The 27,822-nt window shown below is 39.7% G+C and overlaps 1 protein-coding gene and 1 long non-coding RNA gene across 2 annotated transcripts; one reads left to right on the forward strand and one right to left on the reverse strand.

The window, feature by feature from the left end:
* Positions 1-124: 124 nt before the first annotated feature.
* Positions 125-10,225, forward strand: NFKBIZ (NFKB inhibitor zeta). Its single transcript, XM_028504789.2, is given in 13 exon segments — positions 125-347; positions 349-547; positions 2,602-2,741; positions 3,260-3,290; positions 3,412-3,515; positions 3,608-4,386; positions 5,320-5,425; positions 5,811-5,957; positions 6,142-6,205; positions 6,501-6,670; positions 7,561-7,671; positions 7,796-7,963; positions 8,829-10,225. Coding segments are annotated over 13 exon segments (2,295 nt in total). The 5' UTR covers position 125; the 3' UTR covers positions 8,883-10,225.
* LOC118498880 lies at positions 2,231-13,801 on the reverse strand. The gene is made up of 4 exons (XR_004901369.1): positions 13,790-13,801; positions 10,693-10,697; positions 10,649-10,656; positions 2,231-2,381 (listed from the first exon to the last, which is right to left on the reverse strand). It is a non-coding gene; the product is annotated as an uncharacterized LOC118498880 (long non-coding RNA).
* Positions 13,802-27,822: the final 14,021 nt, after the last annotated feature.

Raw genomic sequence — 27,822 nt, forward strand, 5'->3', positions numbered from 1 at the left:
AAACTGAGCGCATCCGGAGGAGGGACGGGAGGCACAGACACCACCAATCGCCAGGCTGGGTGCGGGGGAGGCCGGAGCGGTGGCGGTCCTTTCTCCCCGCCCCTGGCCTTGAAGGGGGTTATAAGATGGGCGGACTGGGGCCGCGCCCGAGTCTGCGCCGTCCTCCCTCCAAGACGTCTGGGTCCCGTCACAGCCACAACCTCAGCCGGGGGCAGCCGCACGCTGGTGTCTGGGGGTCCCCGAGCGCCAAGCCTGGGAGCATGATCGTGGACAAGCTGCTGGACGACAGCCGCGGCGGAGAGGGGCTGCTGGACGCGGCCGGGGACGGCGGCCTCATGACCAGCCCGCCTCAACTTGGCCTACTTCTACGGCGCGTCGCCGCCCGCCGCGGCCCCGGGCGCCTGCGACGCCAGCTGCTCCGCGCCTGGGCCCTCGGCGCCCGGCTCGCCGGGCTCCGACTCGTCCGACTTCTCCGTCTCGTCAGCGTCCTCCTGCGGGGCGGTGGAAACCCGGCCGAGAGGCGGCGCGCGATCGGAGCGGCTGCAAGGTACCCACCGGCCGGGTCGGGGCGGCCCCAGCACCCAGTCCACCCTCGGCCCACACACCTCCGGGAGGGGAGAGTCCAGCCACCCAGATACGAAGTGCCTCAACCGGTTGCTAGGTGGCTTCTACGTTTTCTTTAGCAGTACATAATCACACTAGCCGTCATTTATTAGGTGACTACTGGATGCCTTAGTCTGTGCTAGGCTTTTGATACAACTCGATGCCTTTTGACGGTCTGTGAAATCCGGTCCGTCCAGCTGGCTTCGTAGCTTGGAACGCCTCTCGGAACCGAGAGCTCTGTGCTCTAGCGGGGTGGGGGGGGGGGGGGGGGGGATGAACCACGGTAGATTTTCCTCCCCGCCTCTTTTTTCTTAAGTAGTTTCATTAAGCTGTAATTCACATAGTGTGGTGAGGTTCGGGATCTGACGTAGGTGTAGGCTTTTTTTTTTCTTGTGGCTTTTTGTGTGCGTGAAAAGGTTTGAATACTGTGTTTAAGGTCATGACTTATTTCTTCTTAAGTATTTGTGGAAATTTTAAGTAATAGGACTTAATGTTAAGAGAAAAGAAACCGATATTATCAAGACATAGGTGAAGCTGAACTGGAAACCGACTGAGCTGCCCAGTCAGGGCCGATTTGTTTCCTTTCTTAATGAACTGAGTTGCATAATTTGGGGAAAAACAGGATGCCGCTGTGGGTACACTGCGGAACCTCTAGATAACCTCAGCTGTTGGGGAATGTAATCAGCATGGTATAAAGAACGTTCTCTTTTAGGTGTTCTCCACTGTTAGCCACTGCTGTTTTGGTTGTATTTTATTTCAAAAAGTGATTTTCCGTTTTCATTTAAAGAAGTGTTTTAAGCCACTTGTTTGTATAAGGTGCTCTGTGTGTGTTAAGTGTCAGCAAAAGCAAAAATTGTGTGTGTGTGTGTGGTGTGTAGAGCCTTTTCCCCGAGTTTGGGTTTCATCTGGTTGAAACTGTTTGGCTAGTTCCCTGGCTTATGGCATAACCACAGGGGATTTCTGAAACTGATTTTTCCTTCCTGTGATGTTGAGTTATTAACTCCTATCATTCCAGAGAAACGTTGTGTTAGATTCTGGCAAGATATTCCTAAACTTCAACATAAAACCAACTAGTCATTTAATTTGCCCCATCATTAAGTTGTTTCTTTCATATATTTATTGTATGTATGTTCAAATTATGCCTTGTTTCTTGTCCCATCTTTTTCCTTTTTTGTTTTCCACTTTCAGTGAAGTGGCAGAATTATTCATTTCCTGACAGCTTGCATGTTTACTTTGTGTTCAACTCATCCCAAGAGGTTGTGGCATAGTAATGGTCGTCAGAAGTGGAATGCTGTAGTCAGACTACATTTTAAAGTTTAAGTGTGAAATCAGGTTACAGATTTCCTTTTTACTTAGAAAGCTTCTGTGAGCAGTTTCAAAAACAGTCTGAGGGAAAATCCTGCTTGTGTGTGCGCAAGTGTGTTTTAGCTCAGTGAATTTAAGCCGATTTCTTGGCATAGCTGATTGAACTGAGTGAAATAATAAATCTAACACTGTTCATTGTTAGGCTTTGCTATGTTAATATCTTTAGAGAAAGTTTGTTTTGTGCTTTCTTACTTGAGTAGATTAACAGACTTTTAAATTTTTATGTGGACACAAAGTCTGGTTTGAAAACTAAAAATTCATCATCCCTTGCTCCCCCGAGGCTTTTCATAAGTCAAGAATAATTGTAGATCTGTGAGAGTTAGGGTGGCAAATCTGTGATACTATCTTATAGGTTAATAGGGCTGAGAGACAGAGAGGCTTGAATTGGGTTTATCTGTTGGCTTTGAAGACCTCTGGAACTTTCATTCTTTAGAGTGCCTGATCAGGAAAGGTATCAGGCAGCGTCAGACCTTAAGTAGGGCTGATGTGTAGACCACTTATCAGAACGAATTGGAGAGGCATGGCATTCTGGCAGTTGGGGGCTTCATAATTAGACTGTTATGCTTTGAGGTTACTAAGGTTTGGGCCTGTGAAGAGATTTAATTGGGCTATGTTCTGTTTTCTTTTGAACAGTTGAGCCCCATATGGGGGTTGGAAGGCAGCAGAGAGGACCCTTTCAAGGTGTTCGAGTGAAGAACTCGGTGAAGGAACTCCTGCTGCACATCCGAAGTCACAAACAGAAGGCTGCCAGCCAAGCGGCAGATGATTTTAAGGTGGCACTTATTTTTTGTTTTGGGACGGGGGTCAGGAAGGCTAGTCTGTTGGGGTTATTATTCTTTGCTCACCTAAGTCCGATAAGAGTTTTGTGGACCACAAAGTCCATAGGACAGAGAGTGTATGTGCCTTGCTGTCTGCCGTATTCCTATCACTTAGCCCAGTGCCAGGCACTTGGTAAGTCACAAGAGAAACTGAATGAATGAACAGATGAAGGCAAATTAGGACGCAGGGAAATAAATGGAGTTCAACTGAAATGGAACATTTTGACTAGAAAGGGAAAACTCAAATGGCCTTATTTATTTTATCTTAATGTAGGCGAACTAAGGTGAAAGTGCAAATGGGGGAACTTGTAAGATAGAATGACAATTAAGATAGAAAATAAATACTGAGAGACTACCTATATCAAAGCTTTATGGTGAGCTATAAAGAGTGGTAGAGATAAGTATGCTGATTGCTGTATATTAAGCAGGAAGCCATTAATATTACACTAAATTAGAAACTTTTTTCCTTATAGACACAAGGTGTGAACAGAGAGCAATTCACAGGTAAGAGTTACTTCTATTCATGATGTTGTAGGGGCTTTAGAGTGAAATAATGTAGTGTGATTATGGGTAAAATTTGCTAAGTAAAATAATCACAGATTCCATATTTCTTTTTTGTGTACAGAATTGACAAACACAGTGTCATATAGTGGGAAAAGGAAAGGACCTGATTCATTGTCTGATGGACCAGGTTGCAAAAGGCCAGCTTTGCTGCATACTCAGTTTTTGGTAAATATCCCACTATTTTCTTCTCAGTACCTTTTGGAAATTATTCCTGGGAAAATTTTGGAAGGAAGGTGCAATTTACTTTTTCTTTGCAGACACCACCTCAAACGCCAACACCTGCGGAGAGCATGGAAGATGCTCATCACAATGAACCTAAACCGGACAGCAGTGCTGATCTGCTTCAGAACATTATCAACATTAAGAATGAATGCAACCCGGTTTCCCTGAATACAGTCCAAGTGAGCTGGGTGAGCCCTGTGGGACTCACTCAGAGCTCTCCCCGAGAGCAGTGTCAGGACTTCCATGGAGGGCAGGTCTTCAGTCCACCTCAGAAGTACCAACTGTTCCAAGTAAACAGCTCCCCGCACATGATGGATCAGGCTTCCATGTACCAGTATTCTCCACAGAACCAGAACATGCAGCAGCAGCCGTCACCCTATACCCACAATCCAACACTGGAATACAGTCCTTATTCCAGAACATCCCAGTCCCCCAGCTATGAACCAAACGTCTTTGATAACCAAGAACTACAGTTCTGCCCAAACCAAAGTTTTGCATCCCTCCTAAATAGTCATGGGGAATGTGAGAATGTTGCTGTTCCTGTTCAGACTTCCCCCAGTATTCAGCAACAGAATGATGCCCACGTGCAGAACTTCAGCATGATGCCACACAGTGCCTGTGAGGCCATGACAGGGCATGACACAGGTTCTGTGCCTTTAAGCACTTCGCTGCCATTCCAGAACATTATCGGAAATCCAATGAACACCGCACAGTTAGGGAAGTCATTTTTTCAGTGGCAAGTGGAGCAGGAAGAAAGCAAATTGGCAAATATCTCCCAAGACCAGTTTCTTTCAAAGGATGCAGATGGTGACACGTGAGTATCCCTTTTTCTCACGTACCTACTTTGGTAAATTGTACATGTTGCACATGGTGGGCAGAGAATTTCTCTATGGTGTCCCCAGTCACACCTTAGGAAATGGTTGGCTAATCAAGATGATCAGTGTAGGTAGAAATTGCTGATCAGTGATAGTTAATATTTTAAGAAAGAGTTTTCCCTTCTTCTCCCCCCACCCGGCTGAACAAATTACCTGTTCTAAATTACCAAAAATATGCATCTTCTTTGAATAATTGGTTTCAAAAGACCAACATAGACTGTATCTATAGAGAAAAAAACAGATCATGATTTGTTGGTCATGGTCAACTATGAGTTGATTTGTAGATTGAATACTTAACTGTCTTGACATTTTTGTGGCCTTGGGCAAGTTATGTAAATTCTTTCTGCCTCAGTTTCTAGACTTGTAAAATAATAATACCTCTCTCATAGAGGTGTTTTTTTTTTTTTAATTTTTAGAGAGAGGAGAAGGGAGGGAGAAAGAGAAGGAGAGAAACATCAATGTGCGAGATGTATGAGAGAGACATCAGTAGGTTGCCTTTCGGATGCCCCCAAGCAGGGACCTGACCCATAACCCTGGGCATATGCCCTGACTGGGAATTGAACCAGCAACCTTTTGGTTCACAGGCCAGCATTTAATCCACATGAGCGAGGGCATTTATACAAATATTAAAAGTAATAGGTTTAAACTGATCAGTATGGCGCTTGGCATCCTTTTTTTTTCTTTCTCATAGGCTCACTCATCTTGTTGCAAATCAGATGTATTATCAACTTGCAAAAAAGACAGTTTATGCTTTGTAATGTTTTATTGGTGTGAACCAACATATTGAGAAAAGGGCTACAAGAGTGTTTTTTTAAAGACAAACTTAGTGAAGTCAGAAGAAATTCACCTGTTTTCCTTTCCTTGTTTTCTAGATTTCTCCATATTGCAGTCGCTCAAGGGAGAAGAGCACTTGCCTATGTACTTGCAAGAAAGATGAATGCCCTTCACATGCTGGATATTAAAGAGCACAATGGACAGGTGAGGACCTTGACAGAGTGAAATGGGAAAGATTCTGTCATTGTGATGAGAATGGCAGCCACTCTCACATTTATTTACAGGTAGCTTCAGAGCTCAAGACCAAGAGAGTTTAGTTAATATTAACTTTGAGATGTTGACTCTTTGCCACCATCAACCTTGAAGTTATTAACATTAACTTTGTAGTTACTTGACCAAAGACTAACTGGGTATAATAAAACCACACCCAAAGTTCATTTTAGTTGTCTTCTGTTACAGTATCTTACTACTTATTAATAGGATTTATTTTTTTCTGTGCGAGTTTTTCCCTCAGTTTATGTTCATATGCCTTGTTATGATAGTGGTACATGTTTTAAAAATATATTTTTCTTCTTCTGAATGTCCACAGAGTGCCTTTCAGGTGGCAGTGGCTGCCAATCAGCATCTAATTGTGCAGGATCTGGTGAACCTTGGGGCCCAGGTGAACACCACCGACTGCTGGGGAAGAACCCCTCTGCATGTCTGTGCTGAGAAGGGCCACTCCCAGGTGCTTCAGGTAAGAGGCGGTGGGCCAGGCTTCCATCACCCATTGTCGCAGGGCTTGGATGTTAGAAGTTGGATGTGGGTTGCCTGTTGTAATAATCTATTTTGAGTTGACTTATCATTTCTTGGAATAGTAATAGGCAAGTATTTGTGTAGCTTGTCTCTTGTTAACAGATACCTGTTTTTAAATTTTGCAGGCAATTCAGAAGGGTGCAGTGATGAGCAATCAGTTTGTGGATCTTGAGGCAACTAACTATGATGGTAAGCAAATGACGCTTTATTGGGTGAAAAGCCATTTATTAAGAGGGTCCTTTAGTTCTAAAGGTGTATTAAGGTTCATACCAAGAAGGAAGGGAGGTAATTAAAAATAAAATATTCTATAGATAAAATTAGCACTAAGATCCGATGGAAGGATTATTCAGGTTGCCTTACTAGTTCCTGTGGAACCCATTCGTATGGGCACGTTAGAGACCATCCTCAAGGTTTGTAATTGTAGAACAACTGAAAGACTAGATAGTTTGCTCGATCAACCCCTGCCTTATTATAATTTTTGTAGGCCTAACTCCTCTGCACTGTGCGGTTATTGCCCACAATGCTGTGGTGCATGAACTCCAGAGAAATCAACAGCCCCATTCACCAGAAGTTCAGGAGCTTTTACTGAAGAATAAGAGTTTGGTTGACACCATTAAGTGTCTGATTCAAATGGGAGCATCAGTGGAAGCTAAGGTAAATTCACAGAAGGGTTTGGAGGTGGGATAGGGGAGAAAAGTGGTTTCAGCAAAAGACCTATCCCTAAGTAGAGATTGAAACAATTTTCCTGTTTGTTTGTTTTTTTTATGATAGAGTTGAGTGGCAGAGTATGGATAGTTAAGAAGCTTAGATTTTATAAGACTATCTCATCTGCTTTCTTGATTTACTTTTAATATTTGGGTTATTAAGCAAAAGGTCATTTAGCTGTGAAATAAGTCTTTGAAAGGAAAAAAAAGTGCTTGAAATTGATCTTGCTATTTTGGCATCCATTTTCAGAGACCGATAATCATGGTGGTGCTTTTTATAAGGGTTGCTTGATCTTCTGTTTTTTTTTTTTAAATGGAAAACAGTTCCTTCTCTTCAAATTTGGTGTTTATTTCTGAGTACCTCTTATGTACAATGCACTGAGTTAGGGGCTCTGGGGAAGAAAATGCCTGAATCATAAGCTGTGATTTAGGGTCCTGGGTCCCTTGGGACCTGATTGTCTAATAGAAAAGGTGAGAAATGTAAATATAACTAATTATAAGTCTACAGGGTATCTACCAAGTCTGGAAATGTGGGCAAGTACATGATATGTGCTTTATTGCATTATATTACAGTGCATAATAAAACAGTCTAGTCTGTGTTTCTGCATTTTATGGCCACCCTGTATGCAAGGGTAGACTGTGATAAGGGGCATACAGGCAAATTAATGGGGAATAACAGGAATGAGAGATTTCGTGTAGTTGGGGGTTAAGGAAGGCTCTGTGCAAGAGGATACAAAGTGGTCTCCAGGGGTGAGTCAGGTATTCGAGAGACTGGGTGAAAAGCATATTAAGACATGGTGTGTGGATGTTCATGCTTTTTTCCCTCTTGCCTTCGACAAGGATCGTAAAAGTGGCCGCACAGCCCTGCATTTGGCAGCTGAGGAAGCAAATCTGGAACTCATTCGCCTCTTTTTGGAGCTGCCTAGTTGCCTGTCTTTTGTGAATGCAAAGGTACTTTTTGAAAACTTCATAACAGCATCAAAGTTATAACTTTTTTTTACACCATTTTCAAGCTTTGGAGCTGTTTTCATGGGAGTCCTTTTCTTGATAGATGTCACTTTGTCTCTGCATTCAGGCTTACAATGGAAACACTGCCCTCCACGTTGCTGCCAGTCTGCAGTACCGGGTGACACAGCTGGATGCGGTCCGCCTGTTGATGAGGAAGGGAGCAGACCCAAGCACTCGGAACTTGGAGAACGAACAGCCAGTACATTTGGTTCCTGATGGCCCTGTGGGAGAACAGGTGAGGGTTGCGGAAGTGACAGGAAGTGCTTTCAGGCACTGGGCCTGAGACATCAAGGCAGATAAGGGTGTTCAGGGTGGAGGCCAGCGGGTGCTCTTTGGCAGGTTCCGTCCGTGTTTGTGTCTGGCGGTATTCAATGAGTCAGTCTGTGCCGAGTGTTCAGGAAAGTCCCTAGCACGTCGTAAGGGCTCAGTAAACGTCAGCTGTTACAATTATTTCTGTCTACTAACTGATACTAATTAAGAAATAGGAAGGTATTTATGTAATTTAGAACCTAGAAATATTTTATACTTTAAACAAAATTATGCTTTACTCATCATATGGCTATATATTTTCTTTGGGGACTGAATAGTTTCACGTGACTGAACTTTTCTTGACAGTAAGGACTGAATCTTTTAAGAACGTTAGATATTTTTTATGGAATTTTTCCCTGGAGGAAATGAGGGTGATTGTGGCTATAAGTAGGTCATGACATATTTTGATAAGTGCAAAATAAAATATATGAAATGCAATTTAACTGTTTGGTTCACATTCCTCATGTGATCATAATGTTATAGGAACCCATAGAAAGGAATGTATTCACTTCTAGGAATATAGGAATATAGGTCTTATTTAAGCTGCTGGAGATTTTCAACTTCAGATCATTTTAATAGAGATGCTCTTGCACTCAAAGATTGGTAAGCTTTCAAAGGAGTTAGAGTATTTTTAGGTCACCTTAAAATCTTGACATGTTGCATATATCTTACTATACTTACAGCTTGACAGGATGATATAGAGTATATAAGAAAGTAATGAAATGATAAAAGAAATACGGTGTTTTGACCATAAAAAATAAACTTACAAATCCTATTTATTTTCGTTCCAGATCCGACGTATCCTGAAGGGAAAGTCCATTCAGCAGCGAGCTCCACCGTATTAGCTCCACTGACTTGGAGCCTGGTGGGCAACACTCACTGTCAGTTAGGCAGTCCTTATTATGTAAATAGACCATTTGCCCTGTATTGGCAAATGTAAGTTGTTTCTATGAAACAAATATATTTAGTTCACTATTATATAGTGGGTTATATTAAAAGAAAAGAAGAAAACTATTAATTCCTCTTGGCAGATTTTAATATTTCATACCCAGGTATCTGGGATCTAGACATCTGAACTTAATATGAATGGTAAAATTAATTTCAATTAATAGTAGCTTTTGGTTAGGAAAAGGCTTTGATTTGTGGCATAAAGCATTGCTCAGGCAGCTATTGCCAATTTAAAAGCGGGTAAATTGTAAACATGCTTTAAAGAAAGCATTGAAAGTATTTGGAAGGCAAGAAAAATCTGGATGTACCACCGAGGCTTTGTTCAGAGTGTTGGAGTACCTGGTAGTTACTGGTGTTGGAAAGTCTCTAGTCATTGGACTAGGTGAAAGATACTGTGGTTAAATTTTGATTTGATTTTTCAAACTGTATATAATTGTTATTTTTATCTTGTAGAGTATTTGTACATGTTTTGTCATTAACATGGCTGCATTTGAAATGTGCAAATCAATAAAATAGAATAAGTAAATTGTCACTTTTAAAAAATTGTACACATTAAAAGGAGCTGTGTCATCACCTAACTACAGTCTCTGTAGATGAAGCAAATGGAGAATTGTTCCCCTAGAGGCTGACAGAGGTCTGTTTAAATTTTAAACATGCTTTCTCTCATACACTGAAATGAGACATTATTTGTGGAGATTGCATGTTCTTACACAGAACAGCTCTCTCTGGCTCACTTTCTAGAATTAATAATTCACTTGTTCTGTTGCAAATTTTGTTTTACCTTTATAAAAACAACAAAAAGTTGCTATTGAAACATGTCTTACTGGGTTTCCATGTCAGATAATGACAGTGCGCCATGATGTTTCCATATAACCAGAAAAAAATCCTTTATTTTTTAGTGAACTTAATTCTATTAATATTACTTTGCTTACCTCTGGCACACCCTGAGGAACATATCTGGATTTGATTGCACACTAATTCATTGTATACATTTGATTTAGTAAGAACTTTTTTTTAGATGAGAAGTTTCACAAGCAACTGACTGATCATTTTCGTAGTTTAAATCCTTTTTAAAAAGATAACCTCTGAATTGATCACTGTGTTTGATCCAGTATGTCTTGTGGACAAAAGTTAGTTATAGTTATCTGGTGTCTGTAAATATGGTTATAAAATGAAACAGTCTGTTTACACTTGTGGGAAAACTCGTGTATGATTTTAAATAAACATTAATTCAGTAATACTATTCATGTTACGGGTGTCCATTTTCTTTTCCTAGGCCCTTGTTTATATTTCCCTAGGTTGAAAAACTGCAACTAATTACTAATCTAAACACCTTTAACTTAGCTAATATATTTCAATTTGGATTTTTTGGAGAACATTTTTCCTGAAGGTACATAACATCAAAAAACTGCCAAGTTCATAAAGGTGTATTAGGTTCTAAAAACCTGGAAGTTTAATAGATATTGATTATTTAGAAGTTTTTATGCTAAAAAAGTGTACGTCTTTATGAGTTTATTGTTTCATATTTTATTTTGTGGTCAATGAACGTAGGAAAAACAATTTGGAGATTACCAGGATCACCCTGAAAGATGAACACCTAGAAACAGCAGTAAATGGGGTCCTGCCCTTTCCCATTTTGATGTGTGAGAACAAACATATGAACATCTCTGTCTGCATCAGTCAGTCACTGCATACTTTAGTTTTTACAACCTCTCCAGAATCTGGTGAATCCTTTCCCCAGGAAAACACACCTATGCATATATGTACAAGTGCTGTATACAGTATTAGAGGTGTCACAGCCACCAGAAGTCCACAACTCACAGGTTAAGAATCTACGGTAGTTTCATTTCTTTATATCAAAACTTTTCTTTTATATAAATACAATCCTGAGGGTAGTTTGTGTTGTAAATGCAACTTGATAACCAGAACAGTAGAAATGATATGCCCCCATTGAACACAGATTCACAATAAGCTTTTTCCCAAGTGACCTTGAATGTTCTCTCTTAATCAACCTAGGTGGTCTCATAATTGAACTAGTGCTTAGCAAGCATGTGATTTCGTGTGTGTGTGTGTGCAAAGCTGTATGTGACATAATATGAGGCACTCAAAGATATAAAGTGCTCATTTTTTATCCTTAAGATGCACTGTGGGAGACATGACATGCACTTTATTAGATACACTAAAATAATGGTGAGAAACAGGTTCAGGATAGGAAGAATTTATATCCAAATGCAGAGAACTGGGAAACGTCAAGGCAGAGCATTTGAGCTGTATGTTAAGAGTTGATTTTGATGTTCATGGTAGAGGAGAGAGGTCAAAGACAAACAGAAAATGGCATGAACTAAGGCAGTAGCATTTTGTGGGGAACCACAGGTTAGTGTTTAGTTAGGATCTGGTGGCTATTAAGTTTCCTCTTATGTTCTACCTTTGACTGATAATAGTCTCATGAGTCTTGCAGGTGTGTCTAACTTGTGGCCTGTGGGCCGCATGTGGCTCACGATGGCTATGAATGAGGCCCAACATGAAATCGTAAATTTACTTAAAACAGTCTGAGACTTTTTCATGATTGTGTGTTGCAGTGTGGTTAATGTGTGGCCCAAAACAACTCTTCTTCCAGTGTGGTCCAGAGATGCCAAAAGGTTGGACACCTCTGGTAAGGTTTGCAGGACAGGATGCTGTGACTGATGAGCAATATCTGCCTCACAGTTATGGGGGTGGCACTTGATGGAACACATTAAAGAATGAGCCCCTGCAGAAACCAAGACTATGTGGTCATTGCTGCAAACTCAGTGCCTACACAGTGTAGGAGCTCATACAGACTGGTTGAATGGATGGATGGATGCCAGTTCTGGTTGGGATCACTGGTTCTGGGGGAAGTGGTGTTTCTAGCCACAGTTATATTTTTATGAACAAAACAGTATCATAGTTCTGAACTTAGCCATATAATTTCATAGTGACATCAGTGATGTTAATGAAATTGGGCAGAGTTGTACTCTGAAAATTCAGGTAGTTCCTCTTTGCAAAGGACTGACTCTAGTACTATAGTTTGGTATTTCATTAAGGAATTCCCTAAAGTGTCAGAGACCAAATCACCTGCTTTATTTGTTAACCAGGCCAGTAACATTTAATATCCTTTCTATATTTTCACTTAATCAGGAGTGGAGAATTTTCTCAAACTCCTATAGCATTTTATAAATGCCAACTTCTTAAATTCAGTACCACTGACTTCCATTTTCTGGTAACATCAGTTCCGTATAGAACATGACCTCAGGGAAAAATCAGCTAAGCCACTGGCTAAGCTCTCTGGTCCCACTGAGATCAGGCCTCACAGACTGCTGATGTTTTGGCTTTTCTGCCAGGCCCCTGGATTTGTCCTTGAGAGGAAGGGAGGGACCATCTTATTCATCATCAGAGGCCCTGCTCCTAGCACAGTATCTGACATAGAGTAGGTATTTAGTAAATTCTTCTTAAATTGTTTTCAAGTTATTTTCTAACTTTTTGAATCAGAAGTATTTATCAATTTATTTTTTGTTGTTCTAGTAGAGTTGTCCCAAGTTGCCCCCTTTGCTGTCCCTTGCCCCGCTCATTCCCCTCCCCCCGTTCCTGGCTCCCACAGTCAACCTCCACCCCATTGTCCACGTCCCTGGGTCATTTATACCTGTTCCTTGACTAGACTCTTCCACTTTCCCCACTTATCCTGCTCCCACCCCACTCTGGTGTTTGTCAGTCTGTCCCTTGCTTCCCATGCCTCTGGTCCTGTTTTACTTGTTTATTTGTTTTGTTCATTAGGTTTCTCCTATAGGTGAGATTACATGGTACTTCTTTCGCCACCTGTCTTATTTCACTTAGCGTAACAGTCTCCAGTTCCATTCATGCAGTCATGAAAAGTAGGAGTTCCTTCTTTTCTTCTGTTGTGTAGTATTCCATTGTGTAAATGTACCACAGTTTTTCGATCCACTCATTTACTGATGGGTACTTAGGCTGTTTCCAGCACTTGGCTATTGTAAATAAAGCTGCTATAAATCTTGGGGTGCATAGGTCCTTTCAACTGGTGTTTCAGGATTGTTAGGGTATAATCCCAGCAGCGGAATTGCCAGGTCAAAAAGCAGTTCCATTTTTAGTTTTTGGAGGAAATTGAGAAAATTCCGTACTGTTCTCTACAGTGGCTACACCAGTCTGCATTCCCACCAACAGTGCACTAGGGTTCCCTTTTCTCCACATCCTTGCCAGCACTTGTTGTTTATTGATTTGTTTATGATGGCCATTTTGACTGGTGTGCAGTGGTATCTCATTGTGGTTTTAATTTACATCTCTCTGATGGCTACTGATGCTGAACATCCTTTCATATACTTCAGGGCCCTCTGTATGTCCTTTTTGGAGAAGTGTTCAGGGCTTTTGTCCATTTTTTTGATTGGATGATTTATCTTCCTAGTGTTGAATCATATGGGTTCTTCATATATTTTGGAGATCAAACCCTTGTCCAAAGTATCATTGGCAAATGTTTTCCCATATGGTTGGATCTCTTTTCATTTTGATGATGTGTTCTTTAGCTGTGCAGGAGCTTTTTAATTTGGTGTAGTCCCATTTTTTTTTTCTTTTTATCCCTTGTCCTAGAGGATGTGTTGACGAAAATATTGCTGCATGAGATATTTGAAAATTTCCTGCCTATGTTTTCCTCTGGGACTTTTATAGTGTCACAGCTTATGTTTAAGTCCCTTATCCATTTTGAGTTTAATCTGGTGTATGCTGTCAGTTGGTGGTCTAATTACATTTTATGCATGTACCATTCCAGTTCTCCCAACACCATTTGTTGGAGGGGCTATTTTTACTCCATTTTGTGCTCCTACCCCCTTTGTCAAATATTAATTGACCATAGAGACATGGGTTTATTTCTGGGCTCTTTATTCTGTTCCATTGATGTATGTCTCTGTTTTTATGATAGTACCATGCTGTTTTGATTACTATAGCATTGTTGTATAGTTTGAAATTAGGTATTGTGGCATGATACCTCCAACTTTGTTCTTCTTTATCAAGATTGCTGTGGCTTTTTTGGTCCTTTTGTGGTTCCCAGTAAATTTTAGAATTATTTGCTCTAGTTCTGTGAAAAATGCCATTGGTATGTTTATAGAGATTGCATGGAATCTGTAAGTTATATGGATGTGTTACCAGTGCCAGTTCTTCCTATGAGCATGGTATATGCTTCCATTTATTTGTATCTTCTTTGATTTTTTTCTTCAGTGTCTTATAATTTTCCAAGTACAGGTCTTTATCTTCTCAGTTAAATCTATTCCTATGCATTTATTTATTTATTTGGGTGCAATTGTACATGCAATTATTTTCTTAGATTCTCTTTCTGACAGTTCATTATTGGTGTATAAGAATGCAACCAATTTCTGAATATTAATTTTGTAAACTGATGCTATACTGAATTCATTTATCACTTCTGATAGTTTTTTTTTTTTGGTGGAATCTTTAGTATCATATCATCTATAAATAATGACAGTTTTAGTTTTTTATTTCCAGTTTAGATGTTTTTTAATTGCTTTTCTTGTCTGATTGCTGTGGCAGAGACTGCCAATATTATGTTGAATAAAAGTGGGGAAAGTGGACATCCTTGTCTTATTCCTGATCTTAAGGAGAATGCTTTTAGCTTTTCCCTATTGAGAATGATGTTAGCTCTTGGTTTCTTTTATAGGGCCTTTATAATATTAAGGTATGTTCCCTCTATCCCCATTTTGCTGAGAGGTTTTTTTTTTTTTAATCATAAATGGATGTTGGATTTTGTAAATTGCTTCTTCTGCATCTATCAATATGATCCTATGATTTTTATCCTTCACTTTGTTTATGCAAAGTATTACATAAATTAATTTGTGAATATTGAACTGACCTATCATCCCAGGAATAAATTCCATTTGATCATGGTATATGATCTTTTTAATGTATTGCTGATTTTGTTTTGCTAATACTTTATTGAGGATTTTTACATATATGTTCATGAGGGATATTGGCATATGTGTGTGTGTGTGTGTAAAAATGTCTTTGTCTGGTTTTAGAATCGCGAATGCTGACTTCATAAAATGGACTTGGGAGCCTTTTCTCCTCTTGAATATTTCAGAATAGGTTGAGAAGAATTGGTGTTCTTTAAATGTTTGGTAAAACTTACTTATGAAGTCATTTGGCCCGGGACTTTTATTTGTTTGAGTTTTTTTTATATTACTGATTTGGTTTTGTTAAAAGTAAATGGTCTGCTTAGATTTTTTGTTTCTTCTTGATTCGGTGTTGGAATATTGTATGTTTCTAGAAATTTATCCATTTCTTCCAGATTGTCCAATATGTCAGCATTGAATTGTTCACAGTATTTCCTTATAATCCTTTGTATTTCTGTGATGTCCATTGCCACTTCTCGTTCACTTATTTTATTTGGGTCCTCTTTTTTTTTTCTTTTTGAGTCTGTTTCAAGGTTTATCAATTTTGTTGATCTTTTTAAGGAGCCAGCTCTTGGTTTTATTCATCTTTTGTATTGTTTTTTATACTCTATTTCATTTATTTCTGCTCTGATCTTAATTATTTCCTTCCTTCTATTCATTTTGGGTCTTGTTTATTCTTTTCAAGTTCCTTTAATTGCGAAGTTAGGTTGTTTATTTGAACTTTTTCTTGTTTTTTGAGATAGGCCTGTAATGCTATGAATTTCCCCCTTAGGATTGCTTACCCAGTGTCCCACAGATTTTTGATTGTTGTGTCCTCATTTTCATTTGTCTCAAGGTACCTTTTGACATCTTCCTTGATCTCGTTGCTAACTCATTCATTGTTTAGTAGCATGTTCTTTAGCCTCCATGTTTTTGTGTGTTTTTCCGTTTTTTCCTGTAATGGATTTCTAGTTTTATACCATTGTAATTAGGGAATATGCTTGATATGGGATCAATCTTCTTAAATTTATTGAGACTTGTTTTGTGTCCTAACATGTGGTCTATCCTGGAAAATGTTCCACATGCACTTGAAAAGTGTGTATGTTCTGCTGCTTTGTGGTGAAATTCTCTGAAATTTTAAATATATCTGGTCTAATGTTTCCTTTTTGATTTTCTGTCTGGAACCTCTGTCCATTGATGACAGTGGGGTGTTAAAATCCCTTTATCATTATGAAATATTTTTCTTTGTTTCTTTTTGTAACCTTTGTTTTAAATTCTACTTTGTCTGATATAACTATTACTACCTCAGCTTTATTTCCATTTGCATGAAGTATCTTTTTCTATCACTTTACTTTGTGTGTATCTTTCAATGAAGTAGGTCTCTTGCAGATGACATATGTATATATCTTGTTTTCTAATTCATTTAGCTCCTCTATGTCCTTCGATTGGAATGTTAATGTATTTACATTTAAAGTGATTTTTATAAGTGTATTGTTATTTCCAATTTATTATTCATATTTATGTACCCGCTTTTTTCCTTCTTAAAGAAGTCCCTTTAACATTTCTTATAATATTGTTTTGGTGGTGATGAACTTCTTTAGCTTTTTCTTGTCAGGAAGCTCTTTATTTCCCCTATAACCAGGAAGTCTTGGTTGTAGGTCCTTGTTTTTCATCTCTTTGAATATTTTGTATCAATCCCTTCTGGCCTAAAAGTTTCTGTTGGGAAATCAGCTGACAGTCTTATGGGAACTCCATTGTAGATGTGATTCTACATCTGTGTTTCCTGGACTTTATGTCTTTTTGCTTCACCAGGTTAGAAAAACTTTTGTCATTATTTTTGGAATAGGTTCTCAATCCCTTGCTGTCTTTCTCCTTCTGGTACTGCTGTGATGTGAATGTTGTTATGCTTGATGTTCTCTCAGAGGTCCCTAAACTCGCCTAATTTTTTTGGAACTTTCCTTCCTTCCTTCCTTCCTGATTGGGTATTTTTGCTGCCTTGTCTTTCAAATGGCTGAGTCAGTCCTCTGTTTCATCTAATTGCTATTGATTCCTTCCAGTGTATTCTTTATTTTACTTATTGTATTCATTTCTCGTTGGTTGTTTTTTATAGTTTCTATGTCCTTTTTTTCATGCTTACTCTGTCTTTATTGAAGTTCTCGTTAAGTTCATTAAGCATCCTCATAACCAGTATTTTGAACACTGCATCTGGTAGATTGCTTGCCTCTATTTTGTTTAGTTCTTTTTCTGGAGTTTTGTCCTGTTCTTTCATTTGGAGCATGTTTCTTTTGTCTCCTTATTTTGGCTATGTGTTGTTTCTGTGCATTAGGTAGATGTGCTATGTGTCTCAGTCTTGGCATGGTGCCCTTATATAGGAAGTATCCTGTAGGACCCACTGGTGCAGTCTCCCTGACCTGAGCCGATTGCTTCAGGAGTGTCTCTTGTGTGAGTTGTGTGTGCCCTCCTATTGTAATTGAGCCTTAATTACCATTGGCATGTCAGTGGGTAGGATTGACCCTTAGATTGGCCATGAGCACAACATACTAACTGCTGTTCAGGGGCAGACCCCATGGAGTGGGATTCACCCAGGTGGGCTCTGGTGCATGCCAAGACCATTCTTTGGGTGTGCCATTTGTGGAGCTAATTGGGTGGTGCTCTGTTGTGGTATGAAGCTGGCCACTGGGTATGTTGGTTCTGGGGCCTCTTGGGAGGGGTTCCAGTGCAGATCAATGTCAGATGCCTGTGACCAGCCCTGGCTACACTGTAGGGGTCACAAAGTGACCTTCAATTGTTAGCTGTTTGTGTTAGACCTGGAGGCATGTGGGAGAGGTTATACTGCAAACCAGTACCAGGTCTGGGGCCACTCAACAAGATGCTCAGGGCACTTGAGATCTGTCACTGCCTGCTGGCTGCTTGTTAGGCTCAGCTGCTGAAAGAGCCTTGACTGGTACTCATGTTGGGTGAGGCAGGATCTCAGGGAGACACTGCAGTGCGCTGAGTGATCACAATGTAAATGCATGTTTAGATTTAGCACCAGTGCTTAGCCTTGGGCCACTCAAAAAAGGCACAGCCCACACTGAAACCAGCCATTGCCTGCCTGGAGCTGGCAGACCTTTAAAAGCTTTAAAAATGATGGCACACAGGCCAATGCCAGCTGTCTGATAACAAAAGAGCTTCTTACCATGTCTGAGTTGGGTAGGGCAGGCTCTCAGAGAGTCATCTGGGTGGAGCAAGTGGTGTTCACCAAGCTAATACATATTCAGATTTGGCCACATGTGGGAAGGCGGAACAGAGGAAAGGTGGTGTCCAGCTGCTGGCTGTGTGGGAGGAAGGCTCAATACAGGGACAATGGTGGCTGTCCCTCCAGCACTCACCCTGAAGCCACACAACTCAATTTTTCACTGTATACCTCTGGCGCCTCCTGAGCTGTTGTCCCTCTGCTAGACCCCAGGGTAAATTCCAAAGAGTGAGTGTGAGTCTGTGAAAAGGCCCTTTAGGAGGACACCTGGGTTTCCAGCAGCCTTCTGTCTTACCAAGACAGACAGAATCTCTGGTGATTTGTACAGGCAGATGTCGTATGGGTTCTTCTTCCTGGCATTGGTGCTCCAGACTGGGGAGCCCATGTGGGGCTGGGACACCTTGCTTCTCAGGATGAGCCTCTGCAGCTGAGATATCTCTCCCAATTCTCAACCATCATATGTGGATGTGGTGCCAGCCCGTTTAGGGTCTCTGTCCCACCTACCAGTCTCATTGTGGCTTCTTCTTTATATCCTTAGTTATAAAGTGTGATATCAATGAGTCTTCAAATGGTTCTCCAGGTTGATTGTCCTATCATTTAGCTGTAATGTTGATGTGGTCATGGGAGGAGGCATGCACAACATTTACCTACTTTCCATCTTGACTGGAACTTCTGTCTAGCCTGCCCTCCTTCCTCCCTTCCTCCCTCCCTTCCTTCTTTCCTTCCTTTTAAATATTTTATTTACTTATTTTTAGAAAGAGGGGAAAGGAAGGAGAAAGAAAGGAAGAGGAACACTGATGTGAAACAAAGACATCAATCAGTTGCCTCTTCTGTGGCCGCAACTGGGGACCTGGCCCACAATGACCTTACTGGGAATTGAACCAGTGACCATTCACTTTGTGAGATGATGCCCAACCAACTGAGCCACACTGGCAAGGGCCTGTTTAGCTTTCTTATGTGTATTCTCTGTCCTCCAGCCTTGTGCCTCCTGTTCTTGCCATCACACTGTTCCCCTTTCCTATCAACCCAAGTGGGTTTTGGAGGGTAGCATAGAGTAAGTCCAACTGCTGAATGCCCTAGGTTCAAGGTTTTAGACTTTGGTGGACAATACCATCTTTTATGAAGGTTATTAAATATGCAAATGTCTTGTTCCCACACCAGACTTTCTAAATCAGCATTTCCAGGGTTTTCAGGCTCCTGGTATGGTTTTAGTGCACAGTTTTAGTCTAAATTAGCAAATGCAGACTTTGGAGGATATCTGTGGCTTGGTAGAAGCCGTATAGAGTAACAGAATGGGTTGCTGGAATACCCATCAGGATGAGGTAGCAAATGGATGAATGTCTACAATGCCCAGGGCATATTGGATTTCATGTTACAAAATCTGCCAGTAGCTTTGGAGGAGAGATCAGGAATCACCTAATCAGTTTTGTTTTTCTTTCAGAAAACAATTTCTTGAGGACATTCTGGTTTTAAATCTCCAGGTGTATTAGTTTCCTATAACTGTAACAAATTACCATAAACTTGGTGGCTTAAAACCAGAGAAATTTATTCCCTCACAGTCTGGAGGCTAGAAGTCTGAAATCATGGTGTCGGTAGGACTGCAGGACTCCAGAGGCTCTAGGGGAGAACCCTTACTTTCCTATTCCAGTTTCTGCAGCTCCATGCATTCCTTGGCTTGTGGCAGCGCAGCTGCAGTCTCTGTCCCCATCTTCACATGGCCTTTTCCTTTCCTCCCTTTGCCTGTCCTCTGTGTGTCTTTTATGAGGACACTTGTCTTTGGATTTAAGGCCCACCTAGATAATTCTTAATTACATGTGCAAGGACCCTTTTTACAAATGAAGTAATGTTCACAGGTTTTTAAGATTAGGACGTGGACATACCTTTTTTGGGGGATACCACTTTGCCCTTTATACTGGGGAAGGAGGCTTTGTAATCTCTTCTGCTACCATTTTTCCTGTTACAAAGTGATTAAGATGAATACTTCTTTCTGAGAAACCCTATAATCTGTCTTCAGAATCTATTAACACCTTTTTACATAATTATTGATTTAATGTATGGTATATCGTCTCCATTTCATTTAGCTGTATTATTTATTAGCTATATTCGGCATTGACCAGGAGACTCATTTAGCATTCACAAACTTCAGTAGAAACAATAAAATAATTATTGAGCTGTAATTTAAAAATTATTTTAATGATTAAAAGAGATTTAATTATTTGAACTTTACAGCAAAGCTTCTTTCATTATCATTAGTCATTCTGTTCTCTGGTACACATGTGAATAAACCTGCTTCCCTTTACATTGGGTCACGCTACCTGGAGTTGTTTGTGTGGGAAGCAACATGATCACAAATTAAACTGTTTGCCTGTATTTTAAACCATCTGACCTTGTAATGATAACACCAGAGTAGCCACTTACTGAAAAGTGCAAATATTTGAAAGTGAAGGGCCAGCTTAAGAAAATACATGGTTTTAGACAATAAATATCCACTTTCCATTCTTCATTATAATATGTTGTTTAGGTCTAGATATTAGTATTTTAAAATATTTTATTTATTTTTAGAGAGAGGGGAAGAGAGGGAGAGAAACATCAATCAGTTGCTTCTCACATGCCCCCAACTGGGTACCTGGCTCACCATCCAGGCATGTGCCCTGACCAGGAATCCAACTGGCAACCTTTTGGTTTGTGGAACAACGCCCATCCCATTGAGCCACACCAGTCAGAGCTAGGTGCTATTTTTTTTGAAGTGACTGGGTCTGGCCATTAATCTGAAAATAAAGATTTCTGTAACTCTTGGGACTTGGTTGGTAATTGGATCCAGCACATGTTTCTTGTTGAAATAGCTTAGTACCTTTGGGTTTGATAATGGAGACACATTTCAGATTGTAAAATAACACTAGGTCCCTTAGCTTAATTGATTTAGAGCTTAAGTTTGAAATCACTATTTTCTCAATTTGTGGTATCTTAATCCACATGGCCTTTTCTCTGTGTTTATAGCCAAATGACTTTTAGGCAAGATGTTAATTTTAAGTGCTTATACAAGAGTGTGGGTACCTCTTGACTGGCTCTCATGGAAGCCTCAGGTATCGACTGCACTGGAAACGAACTGCCCTTCTCTTCTGGCACTCGTGGTTTTAGTTTGGGCATTTGACTCCATAGCAGCCTGCCCATGGAGAGCCTGTCTTTCCAAATTGGCTCTATGAGTGTTCTACATCAGACATCACTTTCATTATCTTTAAAAACCTATCTCTCCCGTTCTGCTCCCAAGAAGTATTCCTTCTAGAATTACATGAAAATTTTTAAGAAATTCTCCTTTTGATGTTCTTGCAGATATGGAAATAAGAATTGTTTATCTTCAGCACAGCAATTTTATCTGTTGTAACTTCTTATGTCTATATCAAGAAAATTTAAAATACATCACTTGGGACAACAAGTAAGCATTTGGACATTTTGGGTACTTCTACCCAAAAGAGTCTTGGAAAAATTTTTAAAAAGGTCAATTTCTGAACTCAAACTGCAGAAAACTTTAAAAGCAATATACTGCATTGATGTGTCTTAAAAAAATGAGACACCTCTAAAGGCCCCACAAAATGATTTTTTTTGGTGTAGACCAAATAAAGCTGTATTTTAATTGGCGAAACTTTTCAAACAGACCCTCTAAATTTGATAAAAATCTGTTCAGTTTTCTAGTGTGGTGTAGGGATGCAAACACCATCCCATAGTGTCTGAGTCATTATGGATGAAATGAGACATTCACACGGACTACCAAGTCCAGTGGAGGAAAAGGGACAGCATGGCTTTTCTCTCAAGGGGAACAAAAGCTGCCACCTCTGCCATAACAGGCCTTTATTTCTATCTCCCAGCATATTATATGATGGTCCTCATTTACTATGCACAGGTTCACTGTAGGTGGTTACCTTTTACAGAAAACAAAGGAGCCAGTGCTGCTAATCACATCACAGAAGAGGGATATTTGCAAATGAAAAGGCAAAAGTGGTTGAACCAGTTACACTCATACTTGGAAGGTTTAGCTTGAATTTTAGGAAGTTACTTTGCAGTAAATGTCCTCAATTCAGGATGAGGGAGTTTTTTATCAAGAGCAAGACTCAAAGTGGCCTAGGCACATTTCAGGTCTGATTTCCCATGGGAGAACCTGTCCGTGGGCATGGGTTCTGTATGTCTCCAAGTGGGAGCTGGGCCCAGGCCACACAGAATGGTCTCCTACAGTGTAGTAGACAAAGAGATCTGTAGACAAAAATTTAACTTAAATGGATTATAAATTTTTATATGCATTCCAATCATACAGACTAATTAGGTACTTCATTTAAAAAGTTCAGAAATTTATTGAAAGTGAATGGTTCATTCCTTTCACAACATTATTCTATTTCCAAGGCTGTATGAATGAGTCAGATTTGTTTTTGTTTTTTTTTAGCTGAAGTTATATCAAATCTGTTATCAAGGTCAAATTGTCTGTTGAATTAGTCATTTTTTCTCTTTTCCCTGCTATCATCCATGTCTAGGTTTTCATGACTTCACTCCTGGATTACTGCAAAGAACATAAACTTTCTGTTGTTGTTATGGAGGCATTCAAGCAATGCAAAAGTAGGGAGAATAGTGTATTGAACTCCCATGTACCTACTATAAAGCTTTGTCAATTACAAAACAATTTTGCCATTCTTGTTTTTCCCCTTTAATTTTTTCTGGAACAGGAAAAAACCCATCCCACCCATCATAGAATGTCTATATACATCTCTATTAGATAAGCAGTTCTGCCCCCCATAGCTTTCTAATGATTTTTCCTCTAATCTTCTCATTTTTCTCACCAACCCCCAAATTTCCAACCGTTTGGCATACTCTTACAGAAAGGTTTTCAAAGACTCAGCATTGCTTATTGAATCAAATGCAAACTCTTGCCCTGGTTTACAAAGCCGCCTTTACTTTCGCTTCCACTGTCTACATCTTGTCTTCTACTATACCCCCCTGCCCCCGACCCCCGCCAACAGGCTCTCAGGCAGGCCTCCTCACTGCTCAGCCAATGCCCTGTCCATTCCTGTCTCTAGTCACGTTCACTCCTACCCAAATTCTGTGCCTCCTAGAACTTTGCGTAGGCGCCACTTCCTCTAGCAAGCTGCTTTGTATTTTTTCTTTTCCCCAACTCGTATTGACTTCTCTCTTTCCTGAATTCTTGGGATGTAAACACAGTTCCTCTAACTTTAAATCTGGTATTTTCTGTGGTATCCCATTCTTAATAACTGTAATCTGGAAAGCAGGTCCTGAATCACTGACTGGCGGCACTCATTTTTAAAAACCACTTTAAAAACAACTTCAGAATGCTATTTCTAGGAATGCAAAGAAAGTCAGTGGTGCTGGGTAGAATCTAGCATTCTGTGATTCCCCGTGATCTCTGCCCCTAGTGTTACTCCTATGATTAAGTTATGTGACATGGCAAAAGTGATTTTTTTCAGGTGTAATTAAGGTTACTAATCAGTTGAACTTACTCTCCAGGTTCACCTGATCCAGTCACACAAGACCTTTAAAAGCAGAGTTTCCTCTGGCTGACGGGAAGCCAGAGTCTAAGCTGAGAAGGACTCAACCCATTTTTATTGGCTTTGAAGAGGGAGGAGGGCAGCCATGAGTGAAGAAATGCAGGTAGTTTCTAGGTAGCGAGAAAGAAAATGAAATCTCAGTCCTGCACATCCAAGGAAGTGAGTTCTGCCCATGAGCTAAAGACGCTTTGTAAGAGATTCTTCTCCAGAGTCTTCAGATAAGAGCCGAGCCCAGCCCAGCTGACACCTTGACTGGGCCTTGTGACACTCCTTGCTGAGAATATAGCTAAGCCCACTGCGTTCTGGCTTGCCAACCTGTGAAAAACTGAACTGGGGTTGTTTCAAGCTGCCCAGCTGGTGATCATTTGTTGTGCAGCAATCAAAAACTAGTATAATAGGTAGCACAGGACATGTGCTCACACTAAAATTTTATGCATTGCTTGCTATTCTTTTTTTTTCACTTCTGTTGCATTGTAATTGACATATAACACTGTTTAAATTCTCATCTGTTTAGTTCTCATCTTCCTAAGAAAGTTACAATTCCTTCTTGTAAAGTTACAGTTCATTCTGCAGCCTGGAATTAGAGATGACAGGCAGGGGTTTTATTATTTTAAGGGGCATTTATTCCTCCAGTCATGCTCATATAACACAAATGAATGGTTAGACATTCATTTGGGGTGCTTGCATGTGATTCATAATAAACTTGTTCCTCATAAAATTTGTTGCCGAATGACTCATTACACAATGATGATGACAGCAAGACATTAATTTAAAGAGTGAGGTAAGTATCTTTTTAAAAAACAACTTTGTGAGGTATAATTTACATACAATAAAATTCATACCTTTTAACTGTATAGTTTAATAAATGTATACACCCATGTAACCATCACCACAATCAAGACGTAGCACATTTTCTTCACACCAAAAAGTTCCCTTGTGCATACCTGTATGCAGTCAATCCCTCCTTCCACCTACTGCTCCACGCCACCATTGATTCGATTTCTGTCACCATAGCTTAACTTAGTTTTGCCTCTCTAGCACTTCATATGAACAGAATCACACAGTATGTGCTTGTTGGCATTGAACTTCTTTTACTCAGCATAACGTTTTTGAGATTCATCTACATTGTTGCACTTATTAATTTATATTTTTATTGCTGAGTAGTATTTTATTATGTTAATGACCATTTGTTAGCCATTCACCTATTGGTGGACATTTGGTTTGTTCCAGTTTTGGCTATTATGAATAAAGTTGCTATGAACAGTCTTTATGTGGCTATATATTATTTTTTATCCTCACTCAAGGACATTTTTTCATTGCTTTGAGGGAAAGAGAAGGGGGTTGGGGGGGGAGAGAGAGAGAGAGAGAGAGAGAGAGAGAGAGAGAGAGATGTGAGAGAGAAATCGATTGGATGCCTTCTCATATGCAACCGACTGGGGATCAAACCTGCAATATGGGTATGTGCCCTGACTGGGAATTGAACCTGTGACCTTTCTGTCTACAGGATGATGCTCCAAACACACAGATGAGGGCTATGTGGATACATATTCTTATTTCATTTTGGTAAATACCTAGGAGAGAAACAGCAGGTTCATATGATAACATATGCTTAACTTTAAAAGAAACTCTCAGAACTGTTTTCCAAAGTCATTATACCTAGACTTTCAATTGCCATGTAAAAAAGTCATTTTCAATTGTCATGTAAAAAAGACCCAACTATTCTTCATCTTTCTCAATACTTGGTATTGTCAGTCTTTTAAAATACTAGCCTTTCTAGTGGTGTCTTATTATAGCTTTAATTTGCAGTTCCCTGATAACTAATGATGTTGAACATTTCTTTTTGTGCTAACTAGCCATTCATATGTCTTCTTTGGTAAAGCATCTGTTCAAGTCTTCTGCATATTAAAAAATAATTAAATTGTTTATCATTATTAAGTTGTAAAATTTTAAACATTCTGGACATAAGTCAGTTGTCAGATATCTGTGTTACAAAATCTTCTCCTGGCCCGTGGCTTGCCTTCTTGTCATTTCTCTTGAAAAACATCTACTTTGCCCCCTTCTCATGTTCTTCTCTTTCTGGGTCTTTAATTCCACACATTTAGAACATTTGCTGTTGCCCTACAGGTCTCTAAGGATCTGTTTACTTTTTGAATATATTTTTCTCTTTATTAATTAGTTTGGATAATTTCTACAGATCTCTCTTTCTATGTTTAAGTTCATCACTTTCTTCTCCCATCTCTGATCTACTTGAACTTTTTATTGTTGTACTTTTTCAGTTCTAAACTCATCATTTAGCTGTTTTTTATAGTTTACACTTCTCTGCTGAGATTTCCTATCTTGTTACTCATTAAGTCCATACTTCCTTAATTCTTTGAACCATATTTATAGCTGTTGCTTTAAAGTTCTTGTTTTCTAAATCCATCATCTTAGTAATGGCACCAGTGTTTTCTCTTGATTATGGGTCATGTTTGCTGTTTTTTTTCATGTCTAGCAATTTTTTATTGTATACTGAACATTGTTGGCTCTGGACATTTGTTATCTTCCTTTGAGAAGTGTTGCCTTTTCTTCTATTAGGCAGCTCATTTACTGGTTAATTAATTACCTTGTACTTGTTTAGGCTTGTCTTTATGCATTTCTTGGGTTCTTCCTTGGAGATCTTAATGTTTCTCAAGCTCCTGTATCTTGGCAGGTCTCAAGTTCCAAATCTGGTTTTCACTGCAGATCTCCTAAAGGCTTGGCTTTAGACCTTGTTAGGGTGGGCCTGAAGTAAACCTTACCCTAGAGCATAGTTTTAATCTTTTCTGGTATCTCAGATAAATGTGTGTTAATAAGCTTATAACGATGTCCTGCCACCTTGACCAGAACTTCAGTGTTTGCTAACACTGTTTGATATCAAGTATCTTTATTCTGGTCTTGTCTCTATGGTGACTGCTCTCCATAGTGATTACAAGCCTTAGGTATTCTTGGCCACAGGGCACGTGCATCATAGTCTTGAGTCAAGGATTCACAGAGAATCTTCTGCACAACTTCTAGGACTCTCCCTTGTCTTTATCCCTAATATACCTTCCTTCTTTTACGGTTCCTTGCCCCACAGATTCTGACTGCGTCAGCATTCTGATATCTGCCTCTATAGTTCAGCAGGACCACTGTGCCCTGCTTGGATTCTAGCTTGCTCTGTCATGGTTGGATAACTGGACCTGATAGAGATCGAGGGAAATCATGGGTCTCACCTTATGGATTTCTATTGTCTTGGGGATCACAGTGTTGTGTTTCCTGTTGTCCAATACTTCAAACCATTTCCTCATATATTATCTCAAATTTTATTGTTTTTAGCAGAAGGGCTAGTCCAATACCAGTTGCTCCATCACACCTGGAAGTGAAAGTTTAAGATTTGCTTTTAAGGATCAAATTAGGTAAAAAGCAATGACTTTATCAAGGAGCCCGAAACCTTCTTTCTTGGCCTAAGAGAGCATTTTTAATCATTATGAATCCCATGCTATGGCTCAGGACACTGTCCCCATACATAGGAAGTAGTTTATTCAGGTACAGTGTAATTTCTCTGTGTAATTGCTAAAAATTGAAACTAATAGCTATGTCTTCTCTCTAAGAAATGCTAGAGAGTCTTTAATAATACTAATAGCAGTAATATTATTAAGTACTTACATTCTAGGTGCTATTCATCAGGCTTTATTAACCAATTTTTTCTTTGTAATAGCCCAATGTTAAAGTACTAATTGCTTATTAATAATTCTGTCTACAGGTGAGAAAAACAAGTAGGTTAAATAACTTTCCTGAGGTGACATAACTGGTAAGTGATAGAGACAAAAAGTCTATAGAAAGTCTTTGCCAGTTCCTACTGTAGAACTGTTACATAGCACAAAGGATTTTTGAGAGAAACACAACATGCAATAATGTGTAAATGAGTAGGAAAGTTTGTGAGGATAATCAGGAGCATATGCGCGTGTGAGAGTCTGCATGGACCTGAGGGTGCTATGTCAGGTTCTTCCCAAATGCTGTTCCAAACCCTTGATCACCCTCCTTTACCTTCAACTAACTTAAACTTATTCTTCAGTGTTTCGCTTCCACATCACTACTTCAGGGAAGCTTGTTACATGCTTTTGTAATATGTTCTTCTTTATTTCTTTCTATC

This window comes from Phyllostomus discolor, chromosome 2, assembly GCF_004126475.2.
Source record: "Phyllostomus discolor isolate MPI-MPIP mPhyDis1 chromosome 2, mPhyDis1.pri.v3, whole genome shotgun sequence".
NCBI classification, from domain to species: Eukaryota; Metazoa; Chordata; class Mammalia; order Chiroptera; family Phyllostomidae; genus Phyllostomus; species Phyllostomus discolor.